The following is an 18,426-nucleotide window of genomic DNA, read 5'->3' as shown; positions in this document are numbered from 1 at the left end:
ATTAAGGGGGCACTGATAGGAAAAAAACCCAACAAAACATGAGTTTCTCATGCTCAGAAAAGAGGTGCAGGGGAAAGGAAAGAGGAGGATTTCAAGTGCTTGACAGAATTAGCGTTGCAGCCTGGGTACTGAGGTAGGGTTTTATTTCATAAATAGTGAGAAAGGTTAGTACCAGGAATGGGCAAGAACTGAGCAATAGAGTGAGGCTGACATAGGGACAAATATTTTGGCATAGTTTGACCCCCAGAAATGTACATTCATGTCAGCTGAGTGAACCATGATTAATGAGGTTCTGGAGTAGCCTCCCTTTTAAGCAGCACACAAAAAAAAAAGCCCTGCATGTCTTAAGATAGTACTTGATTTAATAAATTTTCCCCTATTAAAAAGTAAGAAAAAAGGTTTTCTGCCACCACTGACTGGACTTAAGAACCTGCTGGGACATTCAGTCTAATATGCAGTTAACTCCTACACTCTGTTTTCAGTGAGGAGAATACACCACTGGATTTGGATGATCACGGTGGCAGAACGTTTCTCAGAGTTTTGTTGCATTTAACAATGCATGATTATCCTCCTCTGGTGTCTGGAGCACTTCAGCTACTCTTCCGGCACTTCAGTCAGAGACAAGAAGTTCTTCAAGCTTTTAAACAGGTACGTGTGTGTATTAAGAGTGTTATTCCTCACCTGAATCTATATATTGCAGCTAAAAACAATCCTTTTGTGCAACTAATGGGTTGTATTCATGTAAGGTTCAACTGCTTGTTACCAGCCAAGATGTTGACAACTACAAGCAGATAAAACAAGATTTGGACCAGCTGAGGTCTATCGTGGAAAAATCGGAGCTTTGGGTGTACAAAGGCCAGGGCCCTGATGAGACTATGGATGGAGTGCAAGGTGAAAATGAACACAAGAAAAAAGAGGTAATTAGGTTCTGTTTGCACAAATTAATGTATTAATATTTTATGAAAACATAACTGTTTCCAGAACTGTGACTAAAAAAACCAAACACTTTTCCAGCGCACTGCAGAGCCTGGTGAGGCTATCTGAACTGCTTTTGGACTGAGGCAAGACTAAGAGGAGAACTTGAGCCAGTTGATGCCAGTTAGTCTCAGGTGGAAACTGCTCAAGATTAGAACCCACTGATGTGTCATCTTTGGGCTCTAACAGAACAGTCGGTTTGGGTTTGCTCTGGCTTCTCAGTTGTGTCCTTTCAGTGCTGACAGCTTGCATGGTTTTTATATGGTCAAAAGTACCTCAAATAGTGTAAGGGCAGAGCTGTGAACTGTTCAGGTGATGCATTTTGAATCATGGCACTATTATTAAATGGCAGAAGAGAAACAGTGCTTAAGACACGTGTTAAAAGTTGGTGCTTTATCTGTACCTGGTAATACTGGACTTTCCTGGCATGCACATCTGGCTTAGAACTAATTAAACACCATTTGTCCTAGTATAATTTGCAATCAAATAGAAAAGACGAAGTGAGGGAATGCAAGAAACAGTCCCTGGGTTATGAACATTTATTGTTGGAAGTAAACAGAAGTAATTCACTCGTTGCTTTCCTAGTGTGTAGTTCGGTGAGGTATCTCTTGGTATCTGTGCGATGACAGCTTAATAATAGTAGAGAGGGAGAGAAAGTAAGAAGGTTTTTTGTGGGGAGACTTGATTATAGACAGAATGTGACAAGCAAAGGAAAGGACAGGAGGTTGCTGTCTGTAAAATCATCCCCCCCTCACCTTATTTTATGGTATAGAGGTCAGTGTGACTTGACAGGATAATTATATGTGTTTTTCTGAGACTGTCAGAAAATTGAAGGATGACACTCACTTCCAGGAAGAGAGCACGCACTATCCTACAAAGGTACTTTTAGCCTTTATGAGGACAACACTATAGGCTGGTAATAAATTGTCTGATTTTATCCACAGGAAGGTCACAGCAAGTCCCAAAAACCTGAAAGTACTAGCAGCTACAACTACCGTGTAGTAAAAGAGGTAAAACTTTGCTTCTTGATGGTTAAATGGAAATGTAAATGAGTAACACAGCTCTGGAGAGCTGCAGTCAGAGGGAGACACCCAGGAAAGTCTGAGTCACTCTTCCATTGTGGAAACTATTTGCTGAGTAATAACATATCCCAACTTGAATGAGAAGCCAGGAATATAATAAGCACGACGTGTATCTTTCCTTAAGAATGGATTAGTGAGAAACGCAACATTTTGCTGCTGTTTCAATGGTAACACAATATTTTCTTTGTTAAAGGCTACAAAGGAAGTAAGCAAGTGGAGAAGCTATTTAATTTGCCCTGTCCCAAGTACCTTGCACTCAAAACCACCGTGCTGTTGAAATTTAATTTTAAAAACACCAGACAAAGAGCATGCGTTGGCGTGGTGTTAGCTAATGGGCTTTTATTCAGGGTTGACTTGGCATGGCTGAATTCCGCAGGACCAGCACTCGTCAGAGGTGCAATGGATGGTGCCCAGACCAGCAGACCAGCAGACGTGACGATAGCGCCATGGCCACGCTGCTTCCCTTGCCTGTGCCGAGTCCCCGGTGGGGTGGCCATGGGGGTGGTACCTGCTGGTCGAGAGGGCGACAGACACCATCACTGCCGGTGAGCAGTGAGCTCACTGCCATGATGCACCACCACATTCCCGGTGGCTCTCAGTTCCAGCTCGGTCCTTTTGCACTTTTGCTGATGTTGTAGGAGCAACCAGGCCTTAGACTGGTCTTATCTCCTCCCATCGAGACCACAAAACTTGATTTTGCAGCCTAGAGCTGCTCTGGTCCGTGCAGATGCGTTTTTCACTGTTGCTGCTCTCTGGGAGCCGCCTGGCATGTTCTGAAATAAAGCCCAGAATTTCAGCTCTAAAGCAAGTGTCTTCTCCAGATCCTGCTGCGGCTCAGCAAGCTCTGTGTTCAGGAGAGCGCCTCGGTCAGGAAAAGCCGTAAGCAGCAGCAGCGACTTCTGAGGAACATGGGAGCTCATGCGGTTGTGCTGGAGCTGCTGCAGATCCCTTACGAAAAGGTTGGGTTTCTGTACGGCTGTTACCTTGCTTCGTGTCATGTTGATGGTCTTTTAATAACTCCCTTGAATCTTCCTGAACCTTCCACCTGTATATTGGATTCAAAGAGACTATTCTAACTCTTCACACTTGAAAAATAATTGAGTCTTTGAATATACAGTGTTATGTACTGTTTCCTGAGGATATATTTGTCTGTCTTAGCTCAGAGTAAGACCAAGGCACAACTCTCAGCTTTTCACGGGAGGTGTGTGCTGCCTTGAAGTTAAGCTGTGCAGGTGGAAGCAAGACCCTCATTATTGCTATGAGGTAGCTGTATGACAGCCATCCCAGGAAGGCTAAGGAAAACGAGGGTGCCTGGTCCCCTGGTAGTTAGAGACGTGGATCTCGCCAGTTGTAGAGTCCCAAACTCCCCCTTAGAAATGAATAAATATCAACTGGCTTTCCAGGTGAGGACTGCTGTTCATAATTAGCCATACCAGCGTGCCATGTCATGTCAGTGGTACAGCTTGAAGCCCACTTTGGGTTGCTGTACGGTTTGAGCATGCACAGCACGGTGTTGTGCTGATGAAGCACACCCTAAGTTCATCACGTTGGCTGCCCATTAGTCACAGGTGATAGGTACTTATCAGTGCATAGGTGAGCGAGCTCTTCACATTTTCCTGGTCACTGCTGTCTTCTGTTCCAGACTCTACAGGTTTCTGAGAACTGGTAATTCTAGACAGTAGTTTTTATTAACATTAAGCTAAGTCTCATGCTGTCTTGCTTCATATTTTGATAAAAAATCAACAGCAAAACCACCCTCCAACACCTCTTGTCAGCTTTCTGTCCTATGCATATGAAAACATATTGGTCAGGCAGTGTGGAAGGTGTTTCACCCTTGGAAATATATGAAACTCTTTAAAAATAAAAGCAGACACTAATTTTCTGAACTGCATTTTATACCATCAGTGGACTGGTAATCCACACTGATGTCAGAGGAAAGGCACCGATTCCTGAACTGTACTTGGAAGCATGCAAGTAGTGTGTGGATTCCAGTAAATATAAATTTGGCTTAACTGTTGCAATAATAACTTTCCATCTCCTCTTTGCTATGAACTACCTATCTGCATTTCAGTGGAACATGGCAATTTTCCTGTGTAGCCCCAAGGTTACGATGTGTGGTTTGGCCAATATACTGGTATGTTCAGAAGTGTAAAAGTGACTAAAGCACGTTGCTGGCAGGCTTGGCCATGGAACATGCAATTTTAGAGAATAAACTACTGTAATTTCTATTATGGTCTTTATTTTTGATGATCTTTAAAACAGTGAAGCAGGCCAACCTCATCCCTAATGTGTGTGAACTGGGTGGAGGTTTGTTTTTCTTTGGAGTGTGAGAGAGACGTGACAGTTCCCTTGCAGAGCTGGAGCTGTGGCTCATCCAGTACTCACCTGAAAATGAACCTTCAGATTCTTTTTAACCCCATCTTACTTGTCATGCAATCACAGGCTGAAGACACGAGGATGCAGGAGATAATGAAGCTTGCACACGAGTTTTTACAGAACTTCTGTGCTGGGAACCAACAGAACCAAGCGTTGCTGCACAAGCACATAAACCTGTTCCTTAACCCAGGGGTAAGAATAACCTCATGCCACGATGTATTTTTTTTTCTAGCAAAAAGAGAATGAATCGTCCTTGATGATCGCCTCTGGGCCTGTTCTGATGCAAGAGTGGTCGGAGGGGTCACATTTTGGTTTTGTTCTAAAGCCTTGAAAGTTGGCAAAATCTGTTTTTTTAGGACCGTTTCAGTGTAGAAAGTTCAAGAGGCTCAAGTGGACTGAAAAATAGGCTTGGATACGAGCCATTGTGTTGAAAGATTAGGTCCTCGGAAATGTTCTTTTCAGTCCTGCACCCTGCAGGAGTGTTGACTTTATCCTGACCTCTGTGCAGGTTTGGTGGTTTGCTTATTTTCTAATGTCTGTCTGTCTTTCATCCCCTCCATTAGATTCTGGAAGCAGTAACAATGCAGCACATTTTCATGAACAACTTCCAGCTTTGCAGTGAGATTAATGAACGCGTTGTTCAACACTTTGTCCACTGTATAGAAACACATGGCAGAAATGTTCAGTACATAAAGTTCCTGCAGACAATTGTCAAGGCGGAAGGAAAATTCATTAAGAAATGCCAAGATATGGTAATGGCTGAGGTGAGAGCTGCAGAGATTTGCAAGGTCTGAACAGAAGTTTTCACATACCATTTGGTGAAAATGACAAATTGATCCTCTCGCTTCTGGGACTGCCAAGAAGCTGACAGTTAGCTCACTCAATGCAAAAAGAGCATACAGCTACCAGAAAGCACAGTCTTTTTTGTGACTAAAAGCTTTCTAAGCTATTCACCCATAGGTATAAGGAGTGGTCGGTTATTAATGATACTTATAAGTTGCTTTTCAGGCTTCTACACAGCAGCATATAGCTGGGCCTATGAAGCATGGGTGCCTTTCTTTAGCAAAATTGTTCAGAAGAGAAATAGTTTAGTTTCAAGATCACTAATGCAGAAGGAAAATTTTACCATGAGAGTAGTTTGATGGGAATTTCTTATCTTACCAAGACCTACATATTCAGCTGTTTCAGTGCTGAAAGGGGGAGAAGTCTGAGAGTCTTCAGAAATTTCAGTGTGTGGGTAACTGGGAAATTGGGATGTCAGGATAAAAGGGAGAGGTAAGAGAAAGGTGAATAAATCCCTTTAAGTTGCATATTGGACATGATGTGTTTGACAGCATGTTCGCATGTCCGATGGGATTTTTATTGGCCTCTTCAGCAGGGGGAGCCCAAGGATCAGATTTGTCAAGCTCTGGCTTTTGTGTATCAATCTTACTAGATTGATGAAAAGCCTCCGGTATTTTGTCATTCAGTTCAAAAATGGTTTCATGAGCTTCTCAACATGGAGTCGACCATGCGAGATGGTCGGCAGTTGGTTTCCACAGGGGTCAGCAGCTGCTGGGATAAGGGGGTTGCCTTGGGGTTGCCTTCTGCATTTTATCTGGCTCTTTGCCGCAAGCCCTGCGGGAGGACAGCCTCGCATCCCTCCAGCTGCGTGCTCACAAGTGCCCGGCCCAGAGCAGGTCTCTCTTTACTTATTCTCCTTTCCTTCATGGAGTTATGGGAGGTCTGAACTGCTCTGAAAATCTGGCCATCCGGGTCTCAAATGTGAAGCTGATAGAAGTCTTCAGAGTGTGACTTAACATGTCGCTCGCTAGCCTTGGAAAATTGATGATGTTTGTTCAGAAGGGTGGAATTACTGAGCCCTGCAGTCCTCCCATCCGGCGTGCCCCTGGGGCGTTTCTCTGAACAAAACGGTATGTCTACAGCTAGCTGTATTAAAAAGTCAGCTGAGGCAATATACGTGAAATAAAAAAGCACAATGGAAAGTCACAAGCTTCTTGGCACAACTTCTGTCTAAGCAGTCAGTTGGACTGACTTTGAAGTTCTTCAGCAGTTCAGAAGTGGTAAATTCTTTAGGAGAAAATGTCGTACTCGAGCCCTCTGTCCTGTGAAGGCAGCCCAAGAGGAATGCCCAGCTGACTTGGTGGGCTGCGCTCCTTTTAAGTGTCTAAAGAATAGTTAATCAGGATTTGCGCTGTAACAGTCAGCCCACAGATTAGGGGAGGATGCTGCGGGGAGATGCACAGGCTTTGATCTGCTGATGGAATATTTTTCTTCCTCGGTAGCTGGTGAATGCTGGAGAAGACGTCCTGGTGTTCTACAACGACAGAGCCTCCTTCCAGACTTTGGTGCAAATGATGAGATCAGAGAGGGATCGGATGGATGAAAACAGCCCACTGATGTACCACATCCACTTAGTAGAACTGCTTGCTGTCTGCACAGAAGGCAAAAATGTCTACACAGAAATAAAATGCAATTCCCTTCTGCCTCTGGATGACATTGTTAGAGTAGTAACCCACGAGGATTGCATACCTGAGGTGAGGGCTGCTTGGAGGCACTGGCCTATATGTATTTGAAATGTGCTGGCTTGGGCTGAGAGGGATTTGATATTAAGAGTCTGGCCTGGGAAAGGTGGTGGTGCAGGTGGACAGTAAGCTGTGAGCTGGGAAACTGGATTCCTTCCCTGGTTCTGCTGTTGGCAACCCCAGTGAATTTGGATAGTTAAGTTAAACCCTTTTATACTTGTTTCCTTGCCCTTAAAATGGGGATGGGATGCTGTACTTCGTTGTTTTATAATGTTCTTGAGGCAGCAAGGTTTATGGAGTATACTGCTAACCTTGAACAGATGGTTCCACAGAACTGGAAGTGATTATTATGCTGACGTTTTGTCTACAGTAATCCTGTTGGTTTTTTGGGTTTTTTTATTGGATGGTGTCTTGCTATTCATGGCATTAAATTTCACCAGTTCTTAAAGAAAAGGAAGAAGTTGAATTACAAATGATTTACATAGCAGTTTTAATGTGACGTTATATTCATTCATAATGTCATTCAGGTTTTTATTTTTTAACGGTGATATTTTTTCTCTACTTACAGGTCAAAATTGCATACATCAACTTCTTGAATCATTGCTATGTGGACACAGAAGTAGAAATGAAAGAGATTTACACCAGTAATCATATGTGGAAGCTATTTGAGAACTTCCTGGTTGACATCTGTCGGGTAATGATTTCTGTATCTAGGAACAGAATTAAAAAAGCTTAAGTGAACCTATTTAATATGGAGCGGTAAGAATAAGCCATAACAGTGCATCAAGGCAATAAGTACCCTGAATACTGTGTTCCTTCAAATTTATATGTGCCTTCTTTTCCTTATGCCTGTGGATTTCATTAGTCATATTCCATGGAACACTATAATATTTTCCTTTTAAAAAGAAAAAAAAAAAACCCAACCAACAAACCTCAGAAAAGCCCCACACCCTGCTCTTTTGTCTGATGCTTTTTTCTGTTCTGCCACCTGGCTTGCTTATTCTGGCTGGGATAGCGAGCTGCTTCCTGAGCAATAGTCAACGATTTTTGGCAGGTCAGGACAAATTTTTTCCAAGCTTGGCATTTGTTTGGCCATATGGCTTTTTGCCTGGGATTCCAAGTATTTCCCCATACGAAAGCATTACACCTCAGTCTTCTTTACCCTACTACTTTCTTTCCTCTAAGGCACTTCTTTGTTTTTTTCCCCTCCCTCCTAAACATACTATATGCCAACACAATAAAACAGTAACAGGCTTCTGCATTTGCATGTGCTAGAAATCCAGAGACCCAAGTGTCATAAATATCACTGTGGCAGGGAATTGCTGTGACTAGAAGAGTGCGAAATCAAGAATTCCAGTCTGTAAGAGTTGATTCATGTACCTTGGTTGAGGTGCTTCTGACCTAAGAACGAATTGTCTTGCAGGCCTGTAACAACACCAGCGACAGGAAGCATGCTGACTCCATATTGGAGAAGTACGTTACAGAAATAGTGATGAGTATAGTCACCACTTTCTTCAGTTCCCCATTCTCTGATCAGAGCACTACTTTGCAGGTAAGAAAATGTAGAGAGACAGAAAAGTAAAAATATGCTGCAAATGCAATTTTGTTCGTTCCCCTTTGGTTCCATTTACCAGTTAAAAAGAAAGGCATGTGTTGTAATGGGGGAGCAGGTATGTATTCTTTGGTCGGGATGTTTCCTTTGCTGTGGAAGTGGAAAGATGTATAGATCAGAGTACACATATTTTTCTAGAGAGGCTGAAGATTCAACTCTGTGCTACCACCGAGATCACACAGGTCTTTTGGAGAGAATTTCTATGTGTCATTATCGGGTTCCAGGTGAGAAAAATCACACCTGCAAGTAGGGAAATTAAGGATTTTTTTTGTAAGTTCGTATTGCAGTTACATCTAAGGGCTCTGGTTTTCCTCTTTGTGGCCTTACATCAGAGTACAGTTGAATAAGATGATGTGAGCAGGTGTAGGAGTGCAAAAAAGCAGTTTTGCTCAGTGATAGTTTGGCATGCCCCCTCTCTAGCAGTGGTAAAGCAGTAGCACAGCAACAAGGAGTTCCCCAGAGTGCCATGAAGAAGGAAAGTAAAGCTTTGGTGGCAGGCTTTCCAGATGGGAGGGGAGGGTGTTGCATTGCAGACGGTGCAAAGGTGATCATTTAAAGAAAGCGTATTTTTAGAGTAAGTTTCTAATTTCCTTTGAAACAAAAAAAAAATCCAGAATCTCTAGTGTGTTAATGAAACACTAAGTATGAATGAAGTAGTGAAGCTGAGTAATTTTTGTCTTGTTGGGGAAATGTGGAGGAGAAGCGTGGAACATCCGTGAAGTGACAGAAGGTAGAGATTTCCACTGCAGAACAGCAGTGTCAGGACGTTGCCCTAATATTTGTATTGCAGCACAAAGATAACATCATGTATTCATAAATAACTTTTTGGGAGGAGTGTGGGTGGAGTGGTCAGGTGCCTGGCAGGTCTGTCAGAAGTTTGAGTATGGTAGTTGTTGAAACTTGATGCAACCTCATCATGCCAAAGGCAGTTGTTCACAGTGGAAACTCCAGGTTTGTAATTGAAGGCAACTGGCAGCAGGTTAGGAGGCATCTGGTTCCCAAAAGCAGCCATAAAGGGCATCTGGCAATTTGATGTGTCTGTCCCTCGTCAAAGAATTTGTGCTAACCCTTTGGGTTCGTGGTGTGCTGCCTGGGTGACTGCAGTGCTCCAGGGAAGTGTCCATGAAACTGCTGTGTGACTGTGCCTCAGGTAAAGACTTCCTTCTGCTCAGTATGAGCAGCGGTGTTCCTGCTTTTCCCTGACTGACTACACGTCTGCCCCCCTTGAGTCAGGACATGTATTGGACCCATGTCTGGATGACCGGTGGCCAGCCTGCTCTACCAGCTGTTGAGCATTCAACACAGCCCTGCTTCTCATAGGCTTCGGCAGCCCTCCTTATTCAGACAAGGAGACGCTGAAAGCAACAGAGCTGCATTTGGGATCGGCTCAGATGCTCTTAAATTGCCAAACAGCGGGCATTGCCTGGGAGAGGGCAGGGAGCTGCATCAGCTGTGTTTGAACTGAGCAGCTTTATTAGGGTTCTGTCTTAACTCAAGGAAGTCTGAGCTGTCCCGCAGTTGATTTGTGCCTCATGACTTTCGCATGTCAGCCACTATTGTGGTGTCAGCCTCCACGCTAGTTTGTCAAAACTTCATCAAAAGAAAGTGAGAAATTGAGATCGTTAGCCTTGTCCCCCAGGGCTCTGTCCTTCCTCTTCTCTGTTATGCTTTTAATTGTGACATCTGAGGGTACGGCATTTGATTAGACTTTCTTACCACCATATTTTAGTGATCTTCTAATTTTACTTGTCAGCAGTTTTTCTTCAGTTTCTCAATCTCTCCCTCTGTCTAGCAGGATGAAGTAACTTGTTTCACCTCTCTTTTACCATCCCAGTTGATGGTTCTGTCTTATCCTAGATTCATCTTTCCTCTACATCTCTTAAGTTAAAAGCTCTGTTTCTCTCCTTTTTTTCTGCTTGTCAAGACTCTTGCCCATAACCAGGGACTCTCCCATCCGAGGAGTACAGCCCGTTGGACTACCTGGATGCGTACATCACCCCTCTGGGTGGGGTTTTTCCCTCCCGTCTGAGATGCTGCCTGACCTGGTGCCGCTCCACTCTCCACAGGCGAGTGACTGTTGCCACTCTCCTTTGCGTTGCTTGTGGATTCAGTCACTCCCCGTCCTTTCTGCTGCACCTCGTCATCTCATTTTTTCCCATGCGAGCCTCTTCTTGTCTCATGCTCTTTCGTGTTGCAGCTTGTTTGACTTAAATTGTACCTCCTTTGAGTCAAGACCAGCCTTGCTTGTTCAAGGAACACCTTTCACGTCTGTCATGCGGTTCAAATAATATCCAATTAGGAGAACGTAAATATATCTTTGAAAAGAACAGCTGTCCAAAACTTTTCCTCTTTAACAAGTACTGTTTAGCCTGTTTGTCTCCTAAGAGTGCTGCTGCCCAAGGCTTTCCTTTGCAAGTGTAGTTGGAGGCATGTGGAACACGGAATAAATTTCTTATTTGATTTATTGACCTAGTTTAAGCAAGTGAAATGTCTTTGAAGCTTTTCAAGGCCAAAAAGTCTTTAAACATGGACTGAAAGGAATACATGGGTGGCTTACATCCAAAAATGCAGGTATTTTCAGTGCCCTTGGAGAATACTACTGTCTGCCATGTTTTTGGTGTTTGGCTTATTTCTAGAAAGGATAATAGGTATTTGCCTCTTAGTAATTTTGGGTTCTTGAATTTTGGTTCTCCTTTTGTACATTTCATAATGGTGTTACTTGATTAATTGATCTAATAGATTTAATTATCTAATAGACTTGCCTTTTTCATCTAACTCCACTTTTTTCTTACAAACAGGCATTAATCTTGACAAGAATAAAAGAGGTACTTTTTCACTGGTTCCTAAGTCTTGTGGGCTTTGCACTGTGGTGTAGTTCACTTAGCTGATAGAAACATTATGTAGCTAGTAGGCACAGGAACACGGAGTATTCCCTCTCAATGTATGTTCCTTTGAAATATTTAAAATACTCTTTTGTCTACAGGTAAAATAAATGAATTGTTCTGCTAAGTAATTACTGTACAAAACCAAACAGGGAGTTTTGGTCAATATTGTTGGGATGTTGCAAAGATGAAAGAACAGAGCTCATGTGAGGTACTCCAACACACGCATGTGCCTATCTATAGTGGAAGATCACCTTGCGAAATACAGGGCTAAAAACCACACCTGAATTGTGGCTGATCCATAGCAGCTGCAGTGTTTACCACTAACTATTACCTGTCTTGGAAGTAACAAACACACAGCTGGTTTCTTCAGAAAATTACATACCAGCTAATAATACTTGAAATGATGAGTTTTCAACTCTGGAGCTGCGCTGCTGTTTAGCCAAGAGCAAACTCCCATTTACCTGTGGACTATTGAGTCAGCTACTGGTCAACGCTAAAAGAAGAATCTCTATGCCAGGTTTGCTGATAAGTCTGATTAAACAGATGAAGATGACTGCTTATTTCCTTTGCTTAGTCAGGCTTCAATTACTTGAGGCTTTGTGCTTTAGAAGCTATATATTTAATACTTCCCTTCCAGCCTTCGTTCCCACCCTTCCCATTCAGTTGCTGATTGTGTGGTAGATACGCTGTCTACAACATGAAGTTGCCTAACAAGTGGATGCAGACCAGTTAGAGATGACTGGTGTGCAGAGAGTCATGGCTGAAGCTGGTATTACCTCGAGGTGATGCTGATACATCCCAATATGACGTGATGAGTTTGATTTTTTTTCTGTTCTTTAACCTTTTGTTCTAGACTCGCCAGCCTGTCTTTGTACAGTTGCTGCAAGGCGTGTTCAGAGTGTACCATTGCAACTGGTTAATGCCAAGCCAAAAGGCATCAGTGGAAAGCTGCATTCGGGTCCTCTCAGATGTGGGTAAGAAACGGACGTAATCGGAACTAACTGCTGCAAACATGGTCATCCAGTATTTACAGCTTACACATCATCATTCCAAAAAGAAACTGCAGTTTACGTCCCGCAGGTGCCACTTGCAGATAACTCGGAGCCAAGGCATAGTACAAAGCCAGAGTTACATTGATATATTGTGGTGGTTGAGCAATAGGTGTTGTCACTGTAACTTGAAGTGCTTTCTCTGTTTAACCTCAAAACTCTCTGTGGTCTTGTTGATGTGCAGCAGGAAAATAATTCTGTGCCACTCCTACCAGTAATTTGCTCCACTTCTAGTCGCAAGAAGAGTAATTTGTGTTGGATGTGAGGCCAAATTCTGTTGGATAGGTATACATGTGTGTTAGCATGTGATGTTGGGAATGTGTGTGTAAGGACAGGTTCCTACTCCCACACTTTGAAGACAGTAAACAGCTCTGAGGTGTGAAAGCCTTTAACCATAATACTGCAGAGAGGTCTGACCCATTGCACAGGGACTGAGCATTGCATTGTTTAAAGTGCATATGAAGGAGATTGTAGAAGGAATTGCAAGTAGAGCTTGTCTTGTTCTTGCGTTGGTTGTAATACATGGGCTGAAGGAGTCAATTCTTACCAACTTCTGTTTTTTGCAGCAAAAAGCCGTGCAATTGCAATTCCTGTAGACTTGGACAGTCAGGTCAACAATCTCTTCCTGAAATCTCATAACATTGTACAGAAGACTGCAATGAACTGGCGAATGACTGCAAGGAATGCTGCCCGCAGAGATTCAGTGCTCACTGCCTCCAGGGATTATCGAAACATAATTGAAAGATTACAGGTGACTACACAGCACCCCTTCCTCCTTTGAGAAACACTTACTTGCATGCCTACACAAAAGGAGGAATTTACTAAGTAGAAAGACATTTGGGAATGAATTAACTAGTCAAAATGCCACATGGTAATCAAGTTAGCTGAGGCTGAATATAATAATACTGTAATACTGTATAGAAAATCAAATGTAAACCATTGTATCAAAACAGATAATTGAACGTGCATGGCTAGTGGATATAGAAGTGCTCCTCCTAGGAGATGTTGCTATTTGAAGCTAGTGGTGCTAGGTATTACAATGCCATTAGTAATATTTCTTGTTCAGACGGGACTTTTTCAGCATCACAGCCTTCCAAACTCCTCCAGTGCTTTGCTCCTCGTATACCAAACCCCTCAGTACAAAGGAAGGTGCTGCAGCCCTGCTTGGAAACCACTGCAGAGCTTGAAATAAATAGATGTGTTGGTTCCTTGTGAACCAGTTGCCCCCACAGTCATTGCCTGAGACAAAGTGTGTACATTCCCATACTGTTTTTGCTAAAAAGACTATTTAAACATAATGCTTCATGTTACAAATAGGGATTGATGTGTTATAGCTATATTCTATGCTCAAATCTGTAGGCAGTTCAATAAGGCCTTTTTTATACCAAATTAAGTTCATTATCTTGAATGATGCCTTTATCTGTTGAAGATTCATTCTCTGGTCAACAGCTTTTTCTGGCAAACAGTTCTACCTGACTTTACATAAACCTATATTAAGTAATGTAAAAACACTGCCCAACCGACTGTCGCTGAAATAGCTTCTCCCTCTTAATCCATTCCTGTTTATTTGTGCATTTCAATTTGATTAAACTTTCTCTCTGTCTTCAGAGGTATCTCAGTATCTTCTGCTTGTTTAAGTATTAGGATAAATGCTGTTTCATTTTAAGGTAGCTACAGCTTTCCAAACATCGATGCAAAGGGGATTAGTTTTATTTTTTGCATCATTTTAACAGTAGTACTTTTTTGTCAGCTCATGTAAGTATTAATAACCTGGTCGTTATCACGGTTTCAGTGCAGCTCTGAATCTGCATTTATCTCTTTCCCCTATATGAACGAGAGCACCTCCAAAGATGGGGAGGGTAGGGGAACTAAGTAATCTGGGGGGTTGCTGGAAATCAGAGCTTCCCTTTTAAAGACAACTATTAAATGATAAAACTGAAAGTCTTACCTGGCCGTCCTTTGAGGTCTTTGGTCTAGTTTATCCAGGCAGGACAGACCTAACTGTCCTCTCCCTCTTTTGCGGTTTGTAAAATTAATTTGCGTATACTTTTAGATCTATTTAACGTTTATTTAAAATCTTGATATGATTATATTGTAGGACATAGTATCAGCTTTAGAGGATCGCCTACGTCCTCTTGTCCAGGCAGAGTTATCGGTTCTGGTGGATGTGCTTCACAGGCCCGAACTGCTCTTCCCAGAGAACACAGATGCAAGGAGGAAATGTGAAAGTGGAGGTTTCATTTGCAAGTAAGTTGCCCTGAAGTCTGGCTTGTTGGGAGGGTTTTTGTTACGTTTTGGTTTTTCCCGATTTTCCCATGCCCTGTGGAACGGTGCCCTCTTGCCCAGCTTTATGTGAAGCAGAGTATTTCATGACACGGTAAATGCAATTTGTCCTGGGGCGGGGTTGCAGAGAGCGGGAAGCTCTTGCGGATGGGGAAAGACTGCTTGACGTGCTCTCACAGCTAAGGCTTAAAAATTTCTGGCTTTGCTGCAGGATAGAAGTGTCATAAACAGTAGTATAAACAAGTAAAAACTTTGGAGCTAATCCCTGTTATTCTATCCGTGCCTTCAACCCTAGTAATGTTCGCAAGGTACTTGATCTTGTAGCACTTAGTGCTGGGGCCGTGTGTCGGAATCGGTGGCTACCACGTGCATCACCCAATGCAGATGCCTCCCAAGTTTGGAGGGAAGGAAAAGGAAAGATTACAAGGTCATTTAGAGGGCAATTCAGAAAGGACTCCAGCTTCTTAGATCACCTCCTGGAGGGGTGGATTATATAGGGAGTTTATGGAAACTAGGTACCAGCGTAACAAACAAATGCTGGGTAGGATGGATTTCTAATTGCGCTATCCAGGACTCTCAGTCTATTTTTTGACCAAGTAGTATGTGGATTTAACCAAGTATGTAGTATTTCTTTCTTACTGTTAAGTGTTTGTTCTGGAGGACCAGCAAGTCCCGAATCGCACTGCCCCGTCCCCTGATTCCTTTCTGCCTGTAGTCAGAGGGTTTTACCTGGCTGCCCTGCTGCCGGGGGGGATGCAGTTTCCTTCAGAGCTTCACCAACGCTCATGATACCTGGTTCAATCTCACTCTTGAGACAATGTTCCCAAGATGGTTGTATAATGGTGCGATAATAAAACTTGTTTGCAGCTTAAACCGATTAAGTAAGATAGCCACGTATATCGTATCCCATTTTTAGAATATTAGTACTAAAACGAGCTGTGATTGATTGGTTATTTTCAGGTTAATAAAGCATACTAAACAGCTGCTAGAGGAGAATGAGGAGAAACTGTGTATTAAAGTATTACAGACGCTCAGGGAAATGATGACCAAAGATAGAGGCTATGGAGAAAAGGTAATGTAATTTACAGTTCATCATTCTGTGTTAAACACTGTCTTTATTATTCAGTAAAGAAAAATAAAATTCTCACTCTTTCAAACTGTGTTTTGTATGTGTAAGCACTTCTGTACTGGATCAGGAACAAAACATTTTTAGTCAACTAATAACTTCAAATATAATTTGAAAGGTAAGCTTGTTTCTGTTGCTTTTCTACTTCAGACTTGCAAGTTTAATTCCTGCAGTTGTTGGCACTGTAAAAATACCTAATTTCCTTACCTTTTTATAAGGATATACCTCTTTATTTGCTTTCTGGGTCTAGGTGACTCTTCATCAGGTCACATAACCTTAACAACAAGAGGATATTTTGTAATTTAATTTGAATTTACATACATCTGAGTCATCACCTTTTTGTGGATTATAGGTGGAAGCTGTCTGTACACCCACCCATGTTTGCTTTTTTTTTTCCCCTTTCCTACATACAACTCCTTTGTCTTGTTGAGAAGAGTGTTTTTTCTGTAGGTAACAGACCTGTTCTCTATTTGTATCAGAAAAGTATGTGCATGCCCATATGTTTGTGTACCTAGACATTCTTAAGTCAATCTGAAAATCCTAGTCTAAGGTATCTCATGCATTTTTAAGCAACCTAGGTTATTGCCATGCCACACGGGAGGTGTACAGAGCAATATACCCTCCCAGTGAACGTGCTCATGAGTAATTGAGAATTGGCCGCTGGGACTGTGGGAAGCAGTGGTGTGGAAGGACGCTGGCTGCAACGGGGAGTCCGTGCCCAGGAGCAGATGGTGTTTCATATCCAATTCTCACTTGCAGTAGGGTTTAAAGTTATTTCATAGTACTAGATTCACAGCACAAAAAGGCAAAAGACAAAAAGATGGTTTCATAATAATAATAGTTCTTCATCACGGTAGTGATAGCTGCAGCCACAAGAGAGGGAGATGCTCTATAGGAAGAGGAACCCGTAGCATCGCTGGGCTCCCTGGCCGTCTGGGATGTCGCACAGCACCGCTGCTTTGGCCAGCCTAGCTGGGAATGAGTAGGATGACAGTGCTGTGCTGCCGTACCGGGGCACGGGCACCTGGAGGAGGGAGAGCAAACAGAGCGAGGAGGCTACGTGCATGTGGGTGTGCACGTGCACGCATGTGGGCTGCTACCCGAGCACACCCAGCTGAGCTCACCGCAGCGCCGTGAGCGAGCGGGAGACTCCTAGGAAAATGCCCGAAGGGCGGGGATGGCCAGGCGCGCAGCAGCCCTGTTCCCCGTCAGGGAATGCTCTTCCCACGTGCTGCCGCTACCTCTTGGCTGTCAGAGGTCAGCCCACCTCCCGGCCATTGCTGCTGCTTTGCTCTAGACCTGCAGTCCTACCTAGGGTTTGGGTTTTTTTTTTTTTAGCTTTGCAGTAGCAATATTTGTGAATAAACTCACTGCCTGAGGGAATGCCCTCATCAGCTGCAAGAAAGAAGTGTATATATGCAGGGTGAGAAGGGGAGCAGGGTAGGTAGGAGAGGGCAGCAGCCGCAGGTTTCTGCTCGCTTTCAACACATTGTCCTTTCCTGCTGAAGTGGCAGTATCATGTGCTGGGCCGTAACCCCCTCTGGGAAGCCCTGTGGTGGCCTTCTGTCCCCTCCCCAGCCCCGTGGCTACAGCTGGAAGTCTCCAGCCTCAAGGTCCCTGTGCAGACGCCTGCAAGGTAGTACAAGTCCGGTCTGGAAGGGGACGAGCTGCAGCCTGCGGGGGTCAGGCTGCTCCGGCAGAAGCTGGGCTGGCTGGTTCTTTTTAGCACATGTAGAGTGCTGATACTTCCTGTTGCCCAAAGCTGGGGATGTGAAAGAGTCAGTGTAATCCCAGATTTGGTTTTATTAGTGTATCTGTGTACATACATACTCCTGTTAAAAACAGCCAAGAGAGACTGTCCAAGGTGACCTGAAGGTAACATAGAGGGTGGGTGATATATACTATACACAGCAAAACCCTGTTGAGAGCTTTGAGGTTTTTTCTTTTAATGCAGTATGCCACCCAGAGATCTTTCTAAGTGGAAATTTAGTTAAGAGTTCCTTAGATTACTTTTTTTGGTGCAAATTGCTGAAGCAGTATTTCTAGACAGTGCAGCTAAGAGGACTTGCACCATTCATACCACAGAGAACCCCACAAGATTCTAAAAATCTTCAAAGTGTAGAAAATGCATTAGTTTGTGAAACAGTAGATCAGTTACATAATGCAAGATAAGAACATGCTTGCTTGTGAAGTGGATTTCCGAATATGAAAAAGCAGCTGATTCCTTACAGATAGACTGCTAGTAGTAGTAGAACAGCTTTTACTGTCTGGCTGTGAGAAATGCAATTGTATTTATTCTCCCTTGTGACTGATATAACTGTATTTAGTCACCACTTAAAAGGCAATACCTTTTGTTTTTAAAATCATCCTGAAGTGTTTAAAAAAAGGGGGGGGGGGAAGGAAAAAACCTGCTGCGTACATTCTAAATACAGGAGTCCCTACACACTTAAAGGTGGCAAAACTTACTCCTGTGGCCAGCATATCAATCACGCAAGCAATACTGCCTGTAGGTC

The 18,426-nt window shown here is 43.2% G+C and overlaps 1 protein-coding gene across 2 annotated transcripts in view; it reads left to right on the top strand.

Annotated features, from left to right (window-relative positions):
- Window positions 1–18,426, top strand: part of ITPR1 (inositol 1,4,5-trisphosphate receptor type 1) — a gene marked incomplete at its 3' end in the record, with an annotated part of 162,775 nt that overhangs the window by 65,418 nt on the left and 78,931 nt on the right. For both annotated transcript variants that reach the window (XM_082004787.1, XM_082004786.1), the window contains exons 25-37: window positions 487–648; window positions 747–917; window positions 1,920–1,985; window positions 2,879–3,016; window positions 4,500–4,625; window positions 4,997–5,197; window positions 6,719–6,970; window positions 7,527–7,652; window positions 8,382–8,510; window positions 12,309–12,429; window positions 13,071–13,255; window positions 14,603–14,751; window positions 15,748–15,859. In XM_082004787.1, coding sequence (XP_081860913.1) covers window positions 487–648; window positions 747–917; window positions 1,920–1,985; window positions 2,879–3,016; window positions 4,500–4,625; window positions 4,997–5,197; window positions 6,719–6,970; window positions 7,527–7,652; window positions 8,382–8,510; window positions 12,309–12,429; window positions 13,071–13,255; window positions 14,603–14,751; window positions 15,748–15,859 — 1,938 coding nt within the window. The remainder of the gene's footprint in view (window positions 1–486; window positions 649–746; window positions 918–1,919; window positions 1,986–2,878; window positions 3,017–4,499; window positions 4,626–4,996; window positions 5,198–6,718; window positions 6,971–7,526; window positions 7,653–8,381; window positions 8,511–12,308; window positions 12,430–13,070; window positions 13,256–14,602; window positions 14,752–15,747; window positions 15,860–18,426) is intronic.

The sequence above is a fragment of the Phaethon aethereus genome, assembly GCF_964289735.1.
Source record: "Phaethon aethereus genome assembly, chromosome: 11".
Lineage (NCBI taxonomy): Eukaryota > Metazoa > Chordata > Aves > Phaethontiformes > Phaethontidae > Phaethon > Phaethon aethereus.
The sequence above is the reverse complement of the archived record's forward strand: the minus strand, read 5'-3'. Positions and strand labels throughout refer to the sequence as shown.